General features: G+C 38.9%; 1 protein-coding gene across 1 annotated transcript in view; it reads left to right on the plus strand.

The window, feature by feature from the left end:
* Positions 1-17,520, plus strand: part of TNFRSF11B (TNF receptor superfamily member 11b) — a 32,564-nt gene extending 15,044 nt beyond the window's left edge. The window contains exons 3-5 of the mRNA XM_058178544.1: positions 7,219-7,416; positions 9,455-9,679; positions 14,010-17,520. Of these exons, the coding sequence (XP_058034527.1) occupies positions 7,219-7,416; positions 9,455-9,679; positions 14,010-14,398 (812 nt within the window). The 3' untranslated portion in view covers positions 14,399-17,520. The remainder of the gene's footprint in view (positions 1-7,218; positions 7,417-9,454; positions 9,680-14,009) is intronic.
* The last annotated feature ends 397 nt before the right edge of the window (positions 17,521-17,917 follow it).

Consider the following 17,917-nt stretch of genomic DNA (forward strand, 5'->3'; position numbering starts at 1 on the left):
GTTTCAGGGTCACTTAGGGTTGAGTAAAAAATATCTTCCGGACAATTAGATGGAAAACTTACTGCTCCTACACTGCGAGCATATGCATTGAGAGCATATGCACCAAGACAAATTCCTTGTGTGTCCAATCACACTTGGCCAATATAAAAATTGTATTCTATTCTATTCTAACCAACCAGGTGTTATGATAAAAGAGTAAACTCTGGTTTATCCCATCCTAAAGATTAAATGGGGATGTGCTGGCTCAGTGTCTTAGCCACTGAGCTTGTTGATTGAAAGGTCGGCAGTTCAGCAGTTCGAATCCCTAGTGCCGTGTAACGGGGTGAGCTCACGTTGCTTATCCCAGCTTCTGCCAACAGAAGCTGTTGCAGTTCGAAAGCACGTAAAAAAATGCAAGTAGAAAAATAGGGACCACCTTTGGTGGGAAGGTAACAACATTCCGTGCGCCTTTGGCATTTAGTCGTGCCGGCCACATGACCACAGAGATGTCTTTGGACAGTGCTGGCTCTTCGGCTTTGAAACGGAGATGAGCACCGCCCCCTAGAGTCAGGAACGACTAGCACATATGTGCCAGGGGAACCTTTACATTTACCTTTAAAGATTAAAACAAAACAAAAATATAGACTGATCTAACTGAGGCAGAATTTATTGAAAATACGGTATGCTAGAACGGCTAGCAATTGGAGTGATGGTCACGCTATGCGAATAACCACGCAGGATGAACAAATATATTAACTGCATTTAATTTTATTATATTTTAAATTAGAAACAGAATTATTCTGTTTCTATTAATCAAAGAATAGCATAGTATAAAGAATAAACAAATAGGATGGCATCCATGACAGAAGTCTTTTGGAAATCCAACTAGGAACCTAAAAATTATCCAAGTAATGCCACAAGATTTAACGTGTCCAGCAACATGAGGATATTATTCATTAGGTAAGGAAATGTCTGCAAGAAAGCAACCAAGCTCAGAGAGCACAAAGGACCCACCCTACATTAATATTGGTACAGGTAGGAATGAATGAACCAGGATGATTAGGGGACTGGAGACTAAAACATATGAAGAACATTGCAGGAACTGGGCATGGTTAGTCTAGTGAAGAGAAGGACCAGGGGAGATATGATTGCAGTGTTCCAATATTTGAGTGGCTGCCACAGAGAGGAAGGAGTCAAGCTATTTTCCAAGGCACCCAAAAGCCAGACAAGGCATAATGGATGGAAACTGATCATGGAGAGATTCAGCTTAGAAATAAGGAGAAATCTTCTGACAATGAGAACAGTCAACCAATGGAACAGAAATTGCTTTCAGAAGTTGTGGGAGCTTCATCACCGGAGGCTTTCAAGAAGAGATTGGACTACCATTTGTCTGAAATGGTATAGGGTCTCCTGCTTGGGCGGGGTGGGGGGGACGTTGGACTGGATGGCCTACAAGGTTCCTTCCAACTCTTTTAATCTTTATCTGTAATACCTTAAAGTCCTCTGAGGCAGGAGATACGATCAGATGAAAGCAATGTCATGAGAACAAACATCAAAAAGAAGTTACTAGGATATACTTAAGTAGTGGTTAGATGCAAGTAAGAAAAAAGCTCTTACTAAGCTTACTATTTTTGCCATCTGCTTGGAACTGTAAAAACAAACATCCACCTGGCTTTGAACACTTCCTAAATAAGCATGCTCAAATGAACATGATAGATGGTATATTTCTTGTGAGAACTTGCAAGAACCATCTCCTCGGACCGTTACCAAAAGGAATGTTGCTGGCAGCTGAACAAAACATTCTTCTTGTATGATAATGACTAGTTTAACAGGGGCTGCAAATTGCATTCCACTGAGTAACATGATGGACTGCCCTTTTTCATGGGAACATTATCTGAGATGCAATATTCATGGCTGATAACTAATAACATTTTTCATTGGGAAGAAGGCAATTCCAGGGCCTTGTGTGCCTTGGCAGACAGTAGAAGTGTTAATTGATATAGCACTAGGAGAATAATTATAACAGTATTAGGGTATCAATGAAAGTCATCATACCTGAATGGACATAATTAATTACCTGCATCACCAATGATCCTTGTAGAAGGGAAAAAAACAACCAAAAGCTTTAAGAAGTTCTCTGGAAAGAAAAATAGGCAGTATCCTGTATATCAAAGTCAGAATTAAGACCATATTAAATGTATTTTGAAAAGGATGTTGATGGGGAAGGAAAAATAATGGGCCGTAATAGCTCAGGCTGTTAGAAGCCTGTTATTAGAACACAGCAGCCTGCAATTACTGCAGGTTCAAGCCCGGCCCGAGGTTGACTCAGCCTTCCATCCTTTATAAGGTAGGTAAAATGAGGACCCAGATTGTTGGGGGGGGGCAATAAGTTGACTTTGTAAATATACAAATAGAATGAGACTATTGCCTTATACACTGTAAGCCGCCCTGAGTCTTCGGAGAAGGGCGGGATATAAATGTAAATAAATAAAAAAAAATGTAATATGTCACTGAATGGACAAATTTCAGAATTTAGACTGAAGTTAAGCATGAATACGATCTGCATTTAAAACACCTTGTACAAATTGTTGTTCAGAGCTAAATAAACACCTCACAATGGCTCATCCTGTACTACTTCCATCATTTACCATGGTTTATTGAACAGACTTTTCATTTAAAGTGTGACACTTCTCCTAACACTGAAGGAAACAAATACAGTAGCTAGTACATAAAGAGGATTTCCTATACTGACAAAGATGTAAGCATTCTTAGAATTCAAATCTGACATGCAAAAAAAATCTGACATGCAAAAAAACCCAAACCCAACTTATGTTTCAAATAAAGTATTTTGTTTAAGGTATAGAACATAGAAAAACCTAAATATACTTCCACAAAACTATTATATTTTCCATATATATTGGTTCATATTGCATTTTGCTGATATTCAAATCATGGACTGGTTATTTGTGCTCTCCTATTTTATTTATTTATTTATTTTATTTATTTATTTATTTTTCGCATTTTTATGCCGCCCTATCTCCCTAGGGACTCAGGGCGGTTTACAGCCAAATAAAATACATATAAATACAAAATAAAACATCAATTAAAAAACTTATTACACAAGGCCGAATATTTAAAAATAGCAATACAAATAATAAAACCCCATTAAAACCAAATTCAAAATTTAAAATTCTAGTTTTAAATTTTATTCCTTTTATTTGAAAACTGCTGATCAGCAGTAGCTTACATGTATTAATTATTGGACAAATAGATGGGGAGGAAATAGAGGTAGTGATAGATTTTATTTTCCTGGGCTCCAAGATCACTGCAGATGGGGACTGCAGCCAAGAAATTAAAAGACGCTTGCTCCTACGGAGGAAAGCTATGGCAAATCTAGATAACATACTAAAAAGCAGAGACATCACACTACCAACAAAAGTATTTATAGTCAAGGCTATGGTTTTCCCAGTTGCAATGTATGGCTGTGAAAGTGGGACCATAAGGAAGGCTGAGAGCCAAAGAATTGAGGCCTTTGAATTATGGTGGACTGCAAGGTGATCAAACTGGTAAGTCCTAGAGGAGATCAATCCTGACTGCTCTTTAGAAGGCCAGATTCTGAAGATGAAACTGAAATACTTTGGCCACCTAATGAGAAGGAAGGACTCATTGGAGAAGAGCCTAATGCTGGGAAAGATTGAGGGAAAAGGAAAAAGGGGATGGCAGAGAACGAGGTGGCTGGATGAATTCACTGAAGCAGTAAGCATGAGCTTAAATGGTCTCCAGAGGATGGTAGAGGACAGGAAAGCCTGGGGGAATGTTGTCCATGGGGCCTTGATGGGTGGAACATGACTTCGCAACTAACAACAACAAAATTAATTATTGCTGTATCTGCCTCAAGAAATCATTTTAGCAAGTTTTATTTACAAACATAGTATGGTATTTTTAACACAGCCTGGGAAGTTTAGAAAGCAACTAAGTTTTGGACCTATTAAGTAAACATGTATCTTCAAGTGAATCTTGGCTATTTGGACAAATCCATGCTATTTTCATGGCAACATTTTTGGAAATGGCTTTTTGGAAATCCTCTTGAAGTGACAGAGAGTGACTGGCCCAAAGTCACCTAGCTGGCCTTGTATTTAAAGCAGTACTAGAATTCATGGTCTCCCAGTTTCTAGTAATATACATGGAAGAAGACTGAAAAGAAAGAAGCACCTTAAGATATTGGCCTCATTTTCAGAGTTCTGAGGCAAAATGGGGAGAATGTTGCGAAAAATATTCTTTTCTTGCAAGCAAATCTACATAACTTCTTGCACGTTTTATGCCTCCTAATCCATTTGATCGTTTCCAGTCTGGACCAATGTTTTAATGAAAAGTGCTTCCATATGTGGAGAGCCTGGGTACTAATTCTGATCCCACATGGAGGCCATTGTAGTTATCCTGATGAAAAGTGAATATGTTGCAATGTTGGAGTACTAAATGAAAGGTAGAATGGGTCTGCCTAGATCAGGGCTATCAAACTCCCGGCCCATGGGCCGGATGCGTCACACACTGGCCACGCCCGGTTTAGCAAAGTGGGGGCGGGGAGTCCCAATATGTCACATGAGACTGCCGTGATGACGTGAGTTTGACACCTCCAGCCCAGATAGAAGATCAACAGGATAAAGAAAAGACCACAATATTTGGGGCATTTTTGATTCAGCTGATCAAACAAAAGATCTTCTTTAAAGGGAAGTTTCAGCTATTTCTTTAAGTCTGTAAAGAATCAGCCCCATAAAAGGCCCTAGGGAGTCTACAAAATTAAACCACCTCCAGTTTTTAGCTCTTGTGGGTGAGAACTAAACTTTGTCTCAATCTATGCTTCATAGGACCTAAAAAGTCTAAACAAAATTGGAAGAAATGGCATGCATGGCATCTGCAACAATAGTTTGCCACGGCGCCTGTCTCTCTGCATAATAATGTTTATGATGATAATATTTTCCACTGCAAGTTCCATATGAGCATAGTGAATATAACAGCCTTTGTTCTCAATCCCAAATTTAATTTACTTTTGCAAATATTTTAATTTAAAAGAGAGCGCACAAAAAAACAATCGCTCTGAAAAATAACTTGATTATCCTGAAAAAAACCAAACAACCACCCAGTATATAATATCTGACATGTTAGTTTGCAATACCTTTTATTTTATCTTGGAAAATTGCATGGTTATCTAGTCACCTGAAAATAGAATCAATATTACCTTTACAGAGCTACCTTAATAAATTATAACTTGCCTTTAAAAGTCTGTGGAAACTCATTTAGGATTTCCAAGTACATAAGTTACCTAATTCTATCTTTTGGTCAAATATAACAACAACAACAATAATAATAATTCTACATCATTCTTAGCAAGGATTTTTTCCCCATAAAAACAACATATAGATATGTATACAAGTTGGTTTGGAAAAACAACCATTTTCTTTGGTTTATTACACAAATGGAAATTTGCTCAGAAGAAGCTTAAATCTATCTGATCAAGTTGGAAGCCCCAAAGCCATCTATGAAAGAGTGACCATGAATTATAAAACACCAGCTGGTTGATAAACTCTTCTTTTTCTGCTTCTAAATTGTGTAAGAGATTAGGGTTATTACAAGCATCAACAGGCTATAATCTAGGGTTGACTTGCTCCATGAAACTCATGCAGGAATAGTTTCAAAAGCCAGATTCAAGGAAAATAATATTTGTTTTCCGCTGAATGACACAATAGAATTGATTTCAGTGTCCAGAATAAAAAGGGGGAGAATTGATTAAAAGTGTTTAGGAACTGTTTTATCAGTGGTGTTATCTGTGGGGACAAAAGCACCAGTTTCTTCATCAGCCCTTCTAACAGCTGCTATTCTCTTTGTATTTGACAACAGGAATGGGTATTAACAATCTGCCACTTTGAATGTCCCATAGTTCCATCAACTTTCTGACATAAGGTGGTAGAATATTAAAATAACAGCCTCTTTTTTTGGCATGTTACTTCCTGTCAGTACTCTGAAGACACATTATGGCTCAGCAGGTATTCTGGCTCATTTAGGAGAAATGCAGAATGTGGGTAATTAGGAAATGCCAAACCAGGGATCTATGTTCATTGTCTCAAACCAGCTAGAGACAAAATGCTGATGGTAATTTTATCTTTAGGGGGAAAAATAATTTGCTGATTAACTACAGTTTTGGAATTTAGGAGTTAGGTGGACTATCCAGTAACCATTCAGTATTATCTGAATTTCTTCTTCCTCCTCCTCCCCTCCATCCTCTTCCCCCTTCTTCTTTCCCAAAAGTTATTCGATGACATTATGTGGCAGTGTGGCACCTGTCTCCCAGTTTTTAAAGAAGCCATGCTTTTTTTCAGGATCATATGCAAGCTGTATAAGACAGCTGGGAAATCTTGGGAAAAGATGCAATTGTTTTAATTCCTTACACTTCTGATTTTATATAAGCTCATATTTTCCAAAGTAACTTTTCCTAACCATTGTTGAAGTGCCTAATATTTATGATAGATGAAATAGATGTGTAGAGATAGAGATAGATAGATGATAGATAGATGGATGGATGGATGGGTGGATGGATGGATGGATGGATGGATGGATGATAGGATAGATAGATAGATAGGTAGGTAGGTAGGTAGGTAGATAGAAAGAAAGATAGATGATAGGATAGATGGTAGATAGATGATAGATAGATAGATAGATAGATAGATAGATAGATAGATAGATAGATAGATAGATAGATAGATATAGACAGACAGACAGACAGACAGATGGATGGATGATATAGTTTCTGGTTGAGTCAAACTAGTTTTGTACGAATCTTTCATCTGGCTGAATGTTTCATTTAAAAGCTACGTAGATGAAAAATACTATTCTTCCTATAATAGGATTTCTCTGTGCAGTGTTATTGTTTTTCATTTAACCTGGACGAAATACAAATAATATCTTCTGTCACCTTCTGAAGTGAAATAGCTCCTTTCTCTGGGGAGTTTTCTGAATTATGATTATTATTTTTTACAAAACCAAAAGATCAGGGTGAGATTTAAAACATTAATCAACCAAAATATGCTGGGTGGCAGTCTTTCCTCTTTCAAAGAAAATCAGATTCTTTTTCATTTCTGTCCTTAGTGTTGTGGCCGTTGTTGAATGGGAAATTCTTGAAGTGCTATAAACAAAGTGATTGATAAATGTTTTTTTTAAAAAAACTATCTCTTTCCTTTTCTGCAGGTACCCCTGAAAGCGACACCGTTTGCGAGAGATGTCCAGAAGGATATTTCTCTAATGATACATCATCCAAAGCTGCTTGTCAAATGCACACTAACTGCAGTGCCCTGAGTCTCAAATTGGTGCAGAAGGGAGACTCCACACATGACAATGTGTGCCAGGGAGAAGACAGTGACAAATTGGATCAGCAGTGTGGAATTGGTGCGTATATAATCCGAAACAGAAAATGCAGGTAGTCCTCAAGCTACAACCACAATGGAACCCAGCATTTATGTTGCTAAGTGAAACAATTTGCTGTAAGTGAGTTTGCCCCATTTTATGAATTTTCTTGCCATGGTTGCTAAGGGAATCACTGCATTGGCTAAGTTAGTAACATGGTTGTTAAATGAATCTGGCTTTCCCAGCGACTTTGCTTGCCTGAAGGTCACAAAAGCTGATCCCAGGACCCAGGGACACTGCAACTGTCATAAATGTGAATCCATTGCCAAATTGATCTGAATTTTGATCGTGTGACCATGGGGGATGCTGCATCGGTCGTAAGTGTGAAAAATAATCAGAAGTCACTTTTTTTTCGGCGCTGTTGTGACTTTGAGCGATCAGTAAATGAACTGTTGTAAGTCGGGGACTACCTGTAATGAAATTCCTCATGAGTTCACAGCTGACCTGCAGTTAGAAACACAGTGAGAATTTATTTAGTGTTGATTTTGTATATGATACCTACCGGGCTAATATGCAGATTGGGAAATTATTGTCCAGTGGAAGGATTCTCATATAGAAGAGATAGAATGGATTTATTCATTATTATCTGTGAGGACAGAAGCAAAACCAATGGGTTGAATCTGCATGAAAATAGTTTTAGACTAAATATCAGGAGGAACTTTCTGACTGTATAACGCCGAGGTCTTCAAACTTGGCAGCTTTAAGACTTGCGGACTTTAACTCCCAGAATTCTCCAGCCAGCTATGCTCTGATATAATGGAATGGACTAGAATATCATATGAACTAGGCAAATACGGGTAGTCCTTGTCTTACAACGGTCCATTTAGTGACAATTCAAGGTTACAACGTCATTGAAAAAAGTGAGTTATGACCATTTTTCACCCTTACAACCGTGGCCGCATCCCCATGAGCATGTGCTCAAAATTCAGGCTCATGGGCTCACCTTTTGCAACCTTCTGATGAGCAAAGTCAATGAGGAAGTCAGATTCGCTTAACCAGCATGTTACTAACTCAACAGCTGCAGTGATTCACTTGACATCGTGGCAAGAAAGGCTGTCAAATCAGGCAAACTTCATTTCACAACTATCTCACTTAGTGACAGAAATTTGGGGCTATCCCAGTGATGAAATCCAATTTTTTTTTACTACCGGTTCTATGGTGTGGCTTGGTGGGCATGGCAGGGGAAGGATACTACAAAATCTCCATTCCCACCCCACTCCAGGGGAAGGATATTGCAAAATCTCCATTCCGACCCCACTCTGGGGCCAGCCAGAGGTGGTATTTGCTGGTTCTCTGAATTACACAAAATTTCCGCTACCAGTTCTCCAGAACCTGCTGGATTTCACCTCTGGGCTATCCTTTGGTTGACGTTTCAGACCCAGAATCTGGAATGTCATCTGTCAAAGATATTCTAGTGGATCCTGCCTTCAGTGGGTGATTGAACTAAACGACCTCTAAAATTCTTCCAAATTTATGATTCTATGAAATAACTAACTATGAAATTGATACGGGTCACAAACACATCATTCCAATTCAAAATAGCATTGGCTTTGTCTCCATTCTTTTTGACCTCATTGTCTTTGCCTTAAAAAATTTATCATTATATATACGAACTTTGCACTCTGGCTTGTTGCAGTCTGGAATGACACCTTCCCTTTGTCAGGGTTCTCTGTGAATCTTCTGCTGAGCAAACGTAGAGCTTCACTTCCTCCAGGGAAGCAACACAGTGCAGGTGCTCTGTGCCATCCTGCTTCAAAAGGATATTTTGAAATGAGTGCCATCCTGCTTCAAAAGGATATTTTATATACTTTGCCCTCCAAAGGAAGCATTCTGTTAACACTTGCAAAGTGCTAGGTTCAAAATAAATCCCATTCTTTTTCAGTAGGGTCCAATCCCTGTTGGTCTTCGTAGGATACGATAGCTTTTAGAAAAACCGGACTGTACTTTCTCACAGCAATTTTTGACAGTTGCCCCAAAGGTTAATGTCCTGATTTTAAAGTCAGTATCTGTATGATTTTAGATGTCACCTTGTGCGAAGAAGCCTTCTTCAGGTTCATTGTGCCTAAAAAACTATCTTCCACCTGGCTGAATACCCTCATGGACAGTTTGCCTGGGGTGAGGATCAATCTTGAAAACAGAGAAATAATTAAGCAGAAGAGCAGCCTGCAAGATCAGACGTTTCAGCTGCTGAAGTTATGGAAAGAGCAAAATAAGGGCCACAGTACAGTCAAGAATATTGTCCAAGGTACGTACTAAAGAAAAGCAAGGGATTATGTTTACCCACTGGGTCCGTTTATGTAAGATGTTTGTTCCCGAGTACAGATGAAATCACCACAACAGTCAAAGCAATCAGTTGAAGGTGGCCATTGTGGTTCTCACCTCAGTCAGCAGAGCAACTTTTTTAAAAAAAAATTTACATTTATATCCCGCCCTTCTCCGAAGACTCAGGGCGGCTTACAGTGTATAAGGCAATAGTCTCATTCTATTTGTATATTTACAAAGTCAACTTATTGCCCCCCCAACAATCTGGGTCCTTATTTTACCTACTTTATAAAGGATGGAAGGCTGAGTCAACCTCGGGCCGGGCTTGAACCTGCAGTAATTGCAGGCTGCTGTGTTTTAATAACAGGCTTCTAACAGCCTGAGCTACCACGGCCCAACTTCTGAGTGCATAAGCCACATGGCCACGTTTTGTATCTTTTAGTTAGGCACTGGAGAACTGAGTGTATGCAAGTAGGAGACCAAGTGCAAAACAACAGATAATTGGGTAGTTTCCCCCTTTCTTTTTTCTTCTTTGCTTTTAGTGCTCAGTAGGTTCAGGGGATTTTCTTTGGCTGCAGTATCTATAGCAGCCTGGAGCAAGATAAGAACTGTCATTCCTTATCTTTCGCATTTAAAATCAGTGGAGGTGACTACAATCCCCTTAAAAGGGCTTTGAAGGTTAGGGTTTTCGCCCTTTTTAAAAAATATGAAATCAGCTTTCTATGGCTTTCCACTTATAATAGTGGCCAAAATTGTGGAAACCTTTTGGGAAAAGTGTATTTTCTAAAACTAGCTAATAATGCCACTTTTTGTTTTTGGAGTACTACCATAAAATTACATATCAATGGAAAGATAATTTAATCAAGAATGTAATGCAATAACTTTTATGAAGGATTTGCTATTAGAATAGCAGTTACAGTATAAAGAAGGAAAGTGAAACATGTAGAAAAAACTGAGATATACAAAAATTATCACCATAGAAAAAACAAGATATACAAAAATGATCACCATGTCAGTTAATACTTAGCTGGGTCACCTTTAGCATGAAGCATGAACCTTTAGCCTTCCAACATCTTCCCATGGAGTGAATCAAGTCTTTTAGTTCTGCAGCTGTTATAATGTTAAACCCAGATTGAATGATTGCTTCTATTAACTGGGTTTTATTGCTGGGTTGCTTCTGACTAACAAGTTTTTTTAGTCGGCTCCATAGATTTTCAATTGGCTTAAGGTCTGGGCTATTCCCAGGCCATTCCAGCAGTGGAATAGGGTTATCTTGAAACTCCCCCCCCCCAAAAAAAGGTGTGTGTTTGTGTGTGTGTGTTATTAGCCATCAAAACTCAAAAATACAATTTTCCCAAAGGTTTCCACAATTTTGGCCACTACTGTACTCCTAAGCATTACATAAAGATGCCATAACTTCCTCCCTGCTATTTCTCCATGAAGTTGCCTTCCTGTCTCATCCAGGCTAAAGTTATTATTAGGTGTGTCTAATAATTGTCTAATATAATTTATTTATTTATTTATTTAATTTTGTCATAACAATATACACAAGCATCACACAAAAATATTATATAGTATATAAACATATATATGAAGAGAAACAAGGAAGTATAAGCATATATATATAAGAAAAAGAAACAATAGGACAGGAACGGTAGGCACATTTGTGCTCTTATGCACGCCCCTTACAGACCTCTTAGGAATGGGGTGAGGTCAACAGTAGATAGTTTTTGGTTAAAGCTTTTGGGATTATGAGAAGAGACCACAGAGTCAGGTAATGCATTTCAAGCACAGATAACTCTGTTACAGAAGTCACATTTTGTGCAATCCAAATTGGAGCGGTTGACATTAAGTTTAAATCTATTGGTTGCTCTTGTATTATTGCAGTTGAAGCTGAAGTAGTCTTTAACAGGAAGGACATTACAATAGATGATTCTATGAGTTAAACCCAGGTCATGTTGAAGGCGATGGAGTTCCAAGCTTTCTAAACCTAGGATTTCAAGTCTGGTGGGATAAGGTATTTTGTTGGTTACGGAGGAGTGGAGAACTCTTCTTGTAAAATATTTCTGGACACGTTCAATTGTATTGATGTCAGAAATGTGGTATGGGTTCCAGACAGGCGAGCTGTAATCAAGAAGCAAATGTTTTATATGCTCTGGTCAGTAGTGTGGTGTTTTTGGAAAAGAAGCTACGCAAGATTAGGTTTACAACTCTTAGAGCCTTTTTTGCGATGTAGTTGCAGTGGGCTTTGGCACTTAGATCATTAGATATGAAAACTCTGAGGTCTTTAACAGGGTGGGGGGGTCATCTATAAGGTAATGTCCATCAAGCAAGTACTTAGTGTTTGGGTTCTTTTTTCCAATATGTAAGACTGAGCATTTGCTGGTTGAGATTTGGAGTTCCCAAGTTTTAGACCAAGTGGTTAGATGATCAAGGTCTTTTTGAATGGTAGATATATTGTCGGTGGTGTTAAATAGTTTGACATCGTCAGCAAAGAGAACACAGTTACTTGAGATATGGTCACAAAGATTGTTTATGTATAGTATAAAGAGTGTTGGTCCAAGAACGCTACCTTGAGGAACGCCACTCTTGACAGGAACAGGATTTGATAGAGCATTGCCAATTTTAACCACTTGTTGTCTGTTAGACAGAAAAGCAGATATCCAATTGTGAAGGGGTCCTGAAATGCCATAGGATTTTAGTTTTAGGAGAAGTTTATCATGTACTACTGAGTAAAAAGCTTTGCAGAAGTCTATGTAGATTGCATCTATTGCTTTAGCCTAGATCAAATTTGTAGTCCATATGTTTTTACAGTGGAGAAGTTGTAAGTTGCATGATAATTTTTTTCTGAAACCAAATTGTTTATTAGAGTATAGGTTGTGTATTTCTAAGTGGAAGGTAATGGATTGGTTGATGATTGATTCCATTACTTTGCAGTTGAAGCAACATAGAGAGATTAGTCTGTAACTTACAACTAAACTGGGGTCTCCTTTTTTGAGGATTGGGATGACCGTGGCTAGTGGCCAAAGTTTGGGAAGGGAACTGGTTGTGAAAGCTTTATCAAAGATTATATTTAGGGGTTCTGCTATATTAGTGGAAAGTTTTTTTAAGAAGTATAATAATATTAGGTATTAAAATAGAGCTTCTTCCCTTACTTGGATATCACCCAAAGCAGCGGTGGGTTTCAAATTTTTTTACTACTGGTTCTGTGGGTGTGGCAGGAGTGGGATACTGTAAAATCTCCATTCTCATCCCACTCCAGGGGAAGGTTACTGCAAAATCCCCATTTCTTCCTGATCAGCTGGGACTTAAGAGGCAGAGAATAGATAGGGGCGGGGCCAGTCAGAATATTTACTACCAGTTCTCTGAACTCTTCAAAATTTCTGCTACTGGTTCTCCAGAACTGGTCAGAACCATCTAAAACCCACCCCTGACCCAAAGCAACCTCAAGATGGGCTAAAAGCAGTTAGATTGTGACCAGGAGGAAAGGCATTAAAAAGGCAAGACCATGAGAAAGGGGAGAGAAAATTTCCTACAGGTATAGAGTTCTAGAGCCAGATTGACGTTAGTGGTGAAGGCACTGGGTTAGAAACCAGGAGCCTGTGAGTTGTAGTCTCATTTTAAGCATGAAGCTAGCAGGGCCAATCACTCTTCCTCAGCCCTTGGAAGCAGAAAAAGGCAAACCACTTCTGAAATCTTGCCAAAACAACTGCAAGGACTTGTCCAAGCAGTTACCAGAAGTCAAAACTGACTTGAAAGCACCCACCCAGAATATTTTCCGACAACTTAATTTCAGTTCAGCAGTGAGGAAAAGCCACTGTGTCTTTTCAGAGCTTTCAAGTTAATCTTGACTTTTTACGACTACATAGACAAGTCTGTGCAGGAGGTTTTTTGATAACATTTTTGGGAAAGTGATTTGTCATTTTCTTCTTCCTCGAGCTGAGAGAGAGGAACTGGTACAAGCCAGCTGGTTTTGCGCCTGGCAGGACTAGAACTCCCAGCCTCCTGGATTCTAGCCCATGCCTTTAATCATTTCACAAAATGACTTTGGGTACAAAATGAAAATTCTTTTAGAGAAATCTGAGATTGTTATATCTGTATGGAATCTAATCGGCCCAGATGGCATTGTATCCATAAACTCAGATTTCCCCTTTCATTGGTTTTAATTTGTAGGGTAGATTTCAAGAAAGTATTGACAGAAAGAAGGGCTTACATCTACCAGCGTTGTAGGGAGATAGGTTGAATCATATTTTTGTGACCTTAATGAAGGGAACTAAACAAGTTTAATTCTGTCTCTTCTTTTTTTTTTTTAGGTATCAAACTTTGTGAAAATAGTGTTTCAAAACACATCGGCCATCTCAACATCACCCTTGAGCAGCTCAATATTCTGATGGAAAATTTGCCAGGGAAAAATGTGGGCAGAGAAGAAACGGAACAGATTTTTAGGATGTGCAAATCCACAGAGCCAATTCTGAAGCTCTTGAATTTGTGGAGGCTAAAAAACAAAGACCAAGACACCATCAAGAGCTTGATGTTTGGACTAAAGCATCTGAAATCATACCACTTCCCCAAAACAACAGTTCAAGGTTTTCGGAAAGTGGTGAAATTCGTTCACAGCCTCACAATGCATAAATTATACCAGAAGCTTTTCTTAGAAATGCTGGGAAACCAGATCCATTTGGTTAAAATGAGACGTGGGTAGTTTTAAGTTCTCTGATCTTTCATTTGCCACTTGCTGCTAGCAATAATTAAAATGGGGGAGGGGAATGTTTTCCTATATGATAATTCTTATTTATATTTATATGACTGACTGGGATAGCTTAGACTATCTTAGAACTTTTGTGGTTGTTTTGTAATATTAAAATGCTTATCTGGACTCTGACTCCATCCAAGAATTCCAGTGAATTCCATGGACATAGAGAGAAACAATAGCAAAACAAACAAACAAAAAAGCATCCCAATTTGCTATTTATATTAATTTGAAATCTAAATTGTTGCATGTATTTATGAACTTCATTGGCAACTATTTGAGATTAAGTGCTGAAGCAGATGACCACTCATTATAGAATCATAGGGCTGGAAGGACCTTGGAGATGTTCTAATCCAACCTCCTGCCCAAGGCAGGAGTCCATCCCAGACAAACCATGTCACTGTTTAAACATTTATGGCCCACAGTGTTTTAATCAGGGGTGAAATGTAAAATTTGTTACTACCGGTTCTGTGGGCGTGGCTTGGTGGGGGTGTGTGTAATGTGACTGGATGGGCGTGGCCAACTTTTTTTTTTACTTTTAAAAGCATTTTTTTCTACAACCTCTTCAGCCGAAGAAAAAATCCTTTTAAAAGGCTCCTCTGACTATCTCAGCTGAGTTGCCTGATTTTCGGAAGCTTTTCTTTTCTTTTAAAAGCATTTTTTTTGCCTTTAAAAGAAAAAAAAGCCTCTGATGATCAGGCAACTCAGCTGGAATCGCCAGAGGAAAAAAAAGCTTTTAAAGGGTTCTGATGATCCCAGCTGAGTTGCCTGATCGCCAGAACCTTTTAAAAGCATTTTTTACAGCCTCTTTGGCCGAAGAAGATGTAGAAAAAATGCTTTTAAATGGTTCTGACAATCCCAGCTGAGCTGCACGATCATCAGAGGCTTTTTTTTTTACTTTTAAAAGCATTTTTTCGGCCGAAGAAAAAATACTTTTAAAAGTAAAAAAACCCAAAAACCTCTGATGATCGCACAGCTCAGCTGGGCATGGTCGGGGGTGGGAGGGGGAGGGATTTTTGCTACCGGTTCTCCGAACCATCTGCCGCCATCGCTACTGGATCACATGATCCGGTCCGAACTGGGAGCATTTCACCCCTGGTATTAATGGCCCTAAAACTTCATTTTCCAGCCCTTCAAAGTCCCTAGTGTGGTGTCACGGAAATTCAATATTAAATCAATAACAGATTTTCTCCTCAATTTCAAAGAAAAATAAATCTCGCCATGCATTCAGATGTGCTTTATGCATCTTAAATGCAAAATCCCTCCTCCCTTTATCCCTAGTTATATAACATCATGGTATTATCTTAGTGTCCTTTGCTGTCCTGGGCTACTGATCATAAGAAGGGTGAGTCTTGGCTAGAAAAAAAAAATGCTAAGCTCCTACAAATGCAAATCCACAATAGAAGAAAAGCATAATTCCATTTGCATAAAGAGGCCAGTGGCTATTCATCCTCTACTACCAGAATAGTATTTCTCAAACGTATCAGTCTAATGATGCAGGGAAGCGCTGGGGAATTCTGGGAGTTGGAGTCCATGCATCTTAAAGTTGACAATTTCTAATGTTTCTCAACCATGGCAACCTTAAGATGTATGGACTTCAACTCCCAGAATTCCCCAGCCCATCCACACATCTTAAAGCTCACAAGTTTTGAGAAACACCGGTCTACCCATTTCTCCACTATGTTTCAAGCTACTCCTTACTTAGACTTCTGTCATGAAGCACATACCAGGCTCCAAAACAGGGCCAGCGGTACTTATTTCACGCACAAAAGCTTCAAAAAGTACCACCCATTTTTTTTGCTATAGAGAAATAACTATAAATGATTGCTATAGTTCCAATTCAATAGGTCCAAAATCTCTAAATTCTGCCATAGTGGCTAGTTCCATATTTCTCCATTTTTGCCACTGTGGTCTTTAGATGGGCAGAAATTACAGTTCCCAATATTGTTAGCCTGCAGGTGTCAAATTGGCCAAGGTAAATTGGTCTATTTTTCAGTGTTCCTACCAGTTCAGTCCCAAATCTCCTGCCATGTTCACTTCTCTTAAATGAACTTGAATTACTATAAGGAAACAAAATGTTTCTTTTTTTTGTCTGTGTAAAAAATTAAGTAACATATCCTTCCTTTCTCCCTCCAAGCCCCTGATTCATTCATCATTTTTTTTTCTTTTACAAAAAAACACAAACTCTACCATCTAAAGCCATTTTTTTCCTCTTTCTAAGTGGCATCATGCATTGCAGGCTTAAAGCTTGCTCTAAACAAGCAGTTACATTAATTGTTTCTTGCAGGGGGAAAAAAAGCATAGTTGTTTTGTTTCCTTTTGCAATTTAATCTTGAATGTATGAAGGAATCTTAAATTTGAATTATAAATAGGTTGCAGAACTTCAGTGATGTCATCAGAACAAACAGGCTGTCTAATCTTTTGTATTGTCTGTTGGCTGACTTCTAAAGTTGATAAAACTTCCAAGTCGAAAGTTTTTTGTATGTTTTTTCACCCTCCAATTTACAGAGGGGGAAATGAATGGAATGTGTACTGTTTATTTTCAAGCTAAACGGGATGGGGAGATATTTATAATATGTTATGTTTTGTAGTAAATCTTTCCGTCATTCTTCCTCTGTGGATTTTTAAAGATGATTTCTTAGGTGTGTCTGTATAGAATGTAATATCTTTTGGAAATTATTTCCAGGAAAAGAAAAGAAAAATATGTTGCAAGTAGATCATAAAGAAGCTGTACATTTTGTTTTAGAACATGAATGTACCCTATTTAAAGATGAGTTTTCAAGTTGGATTTTTGACCTTGTTTTATAAAGCTATTTTTTTCATTTAAAATCTGTGGCTTGTTGATTCTTTTGTCTCACAGTCCCTAAAAAACTCTGTTTTGTCTACTTCAAAAATCAAAAGGTGGAGTGGTGGGATTCAAATAATTTAACAACCAGTTCTGTGCCCTAATGACCGACTGGGTGAGTTTGGCCATGGTGGGGGTGGCCAGAGGTGTGTTTCAGGCAGTACTCGGCCTCCTGCACCCCCCCTGGGAGCAAAAATGGGACACAGGGGATGCTGCCCCCACCACACCCTGTTTTGGGCCTAGTAGGCCTCCCTGCAGCCTCCTGGAAGATAAAATGGTCCATGGGCGGGCTGCACCGCACCCCCCTGCACCCCGTTTTGGACCTACTAGGCCTCTCTGCACTAGGAGCCAAAACGGGGTGTGTGGGGAATTCTGGAAGGGGCGGGGAGGGGAGGGGCCAGTCAGCAATTTAACAACCGGTTCAGCCGAAGTGGTGCGAACCGGTTGAATCCCACCACTGGAACCATCATGTTACATGGACGTGATCTCCACACTGTAGCGGCTGAATATGATTTTAGTTCTTCCCACAGCTAAATATAGATGACAATCAGGATTTTTCCAGCCATCTGGAGAAGTTTAATCTGGTTCAGCAGAATATGGTGTCCATCTCCCTTTAACCTTTCTTA

Source organism: Ahaetulla prasina, chromosome 3 (genome assembly GCF_028640845.1).
Source record: "Ahaetulla prasina isolate Xishuangbanna chromosome 3, ASM2864084v1, whole genome shotgun sequence".
Classification (NCBI taxonomy): Eukaryota; Metazoa; Chordata; class Lepidosauria; order Squamata; family Colubridae; genus Ahaetulla; species Ahaetulla prasina.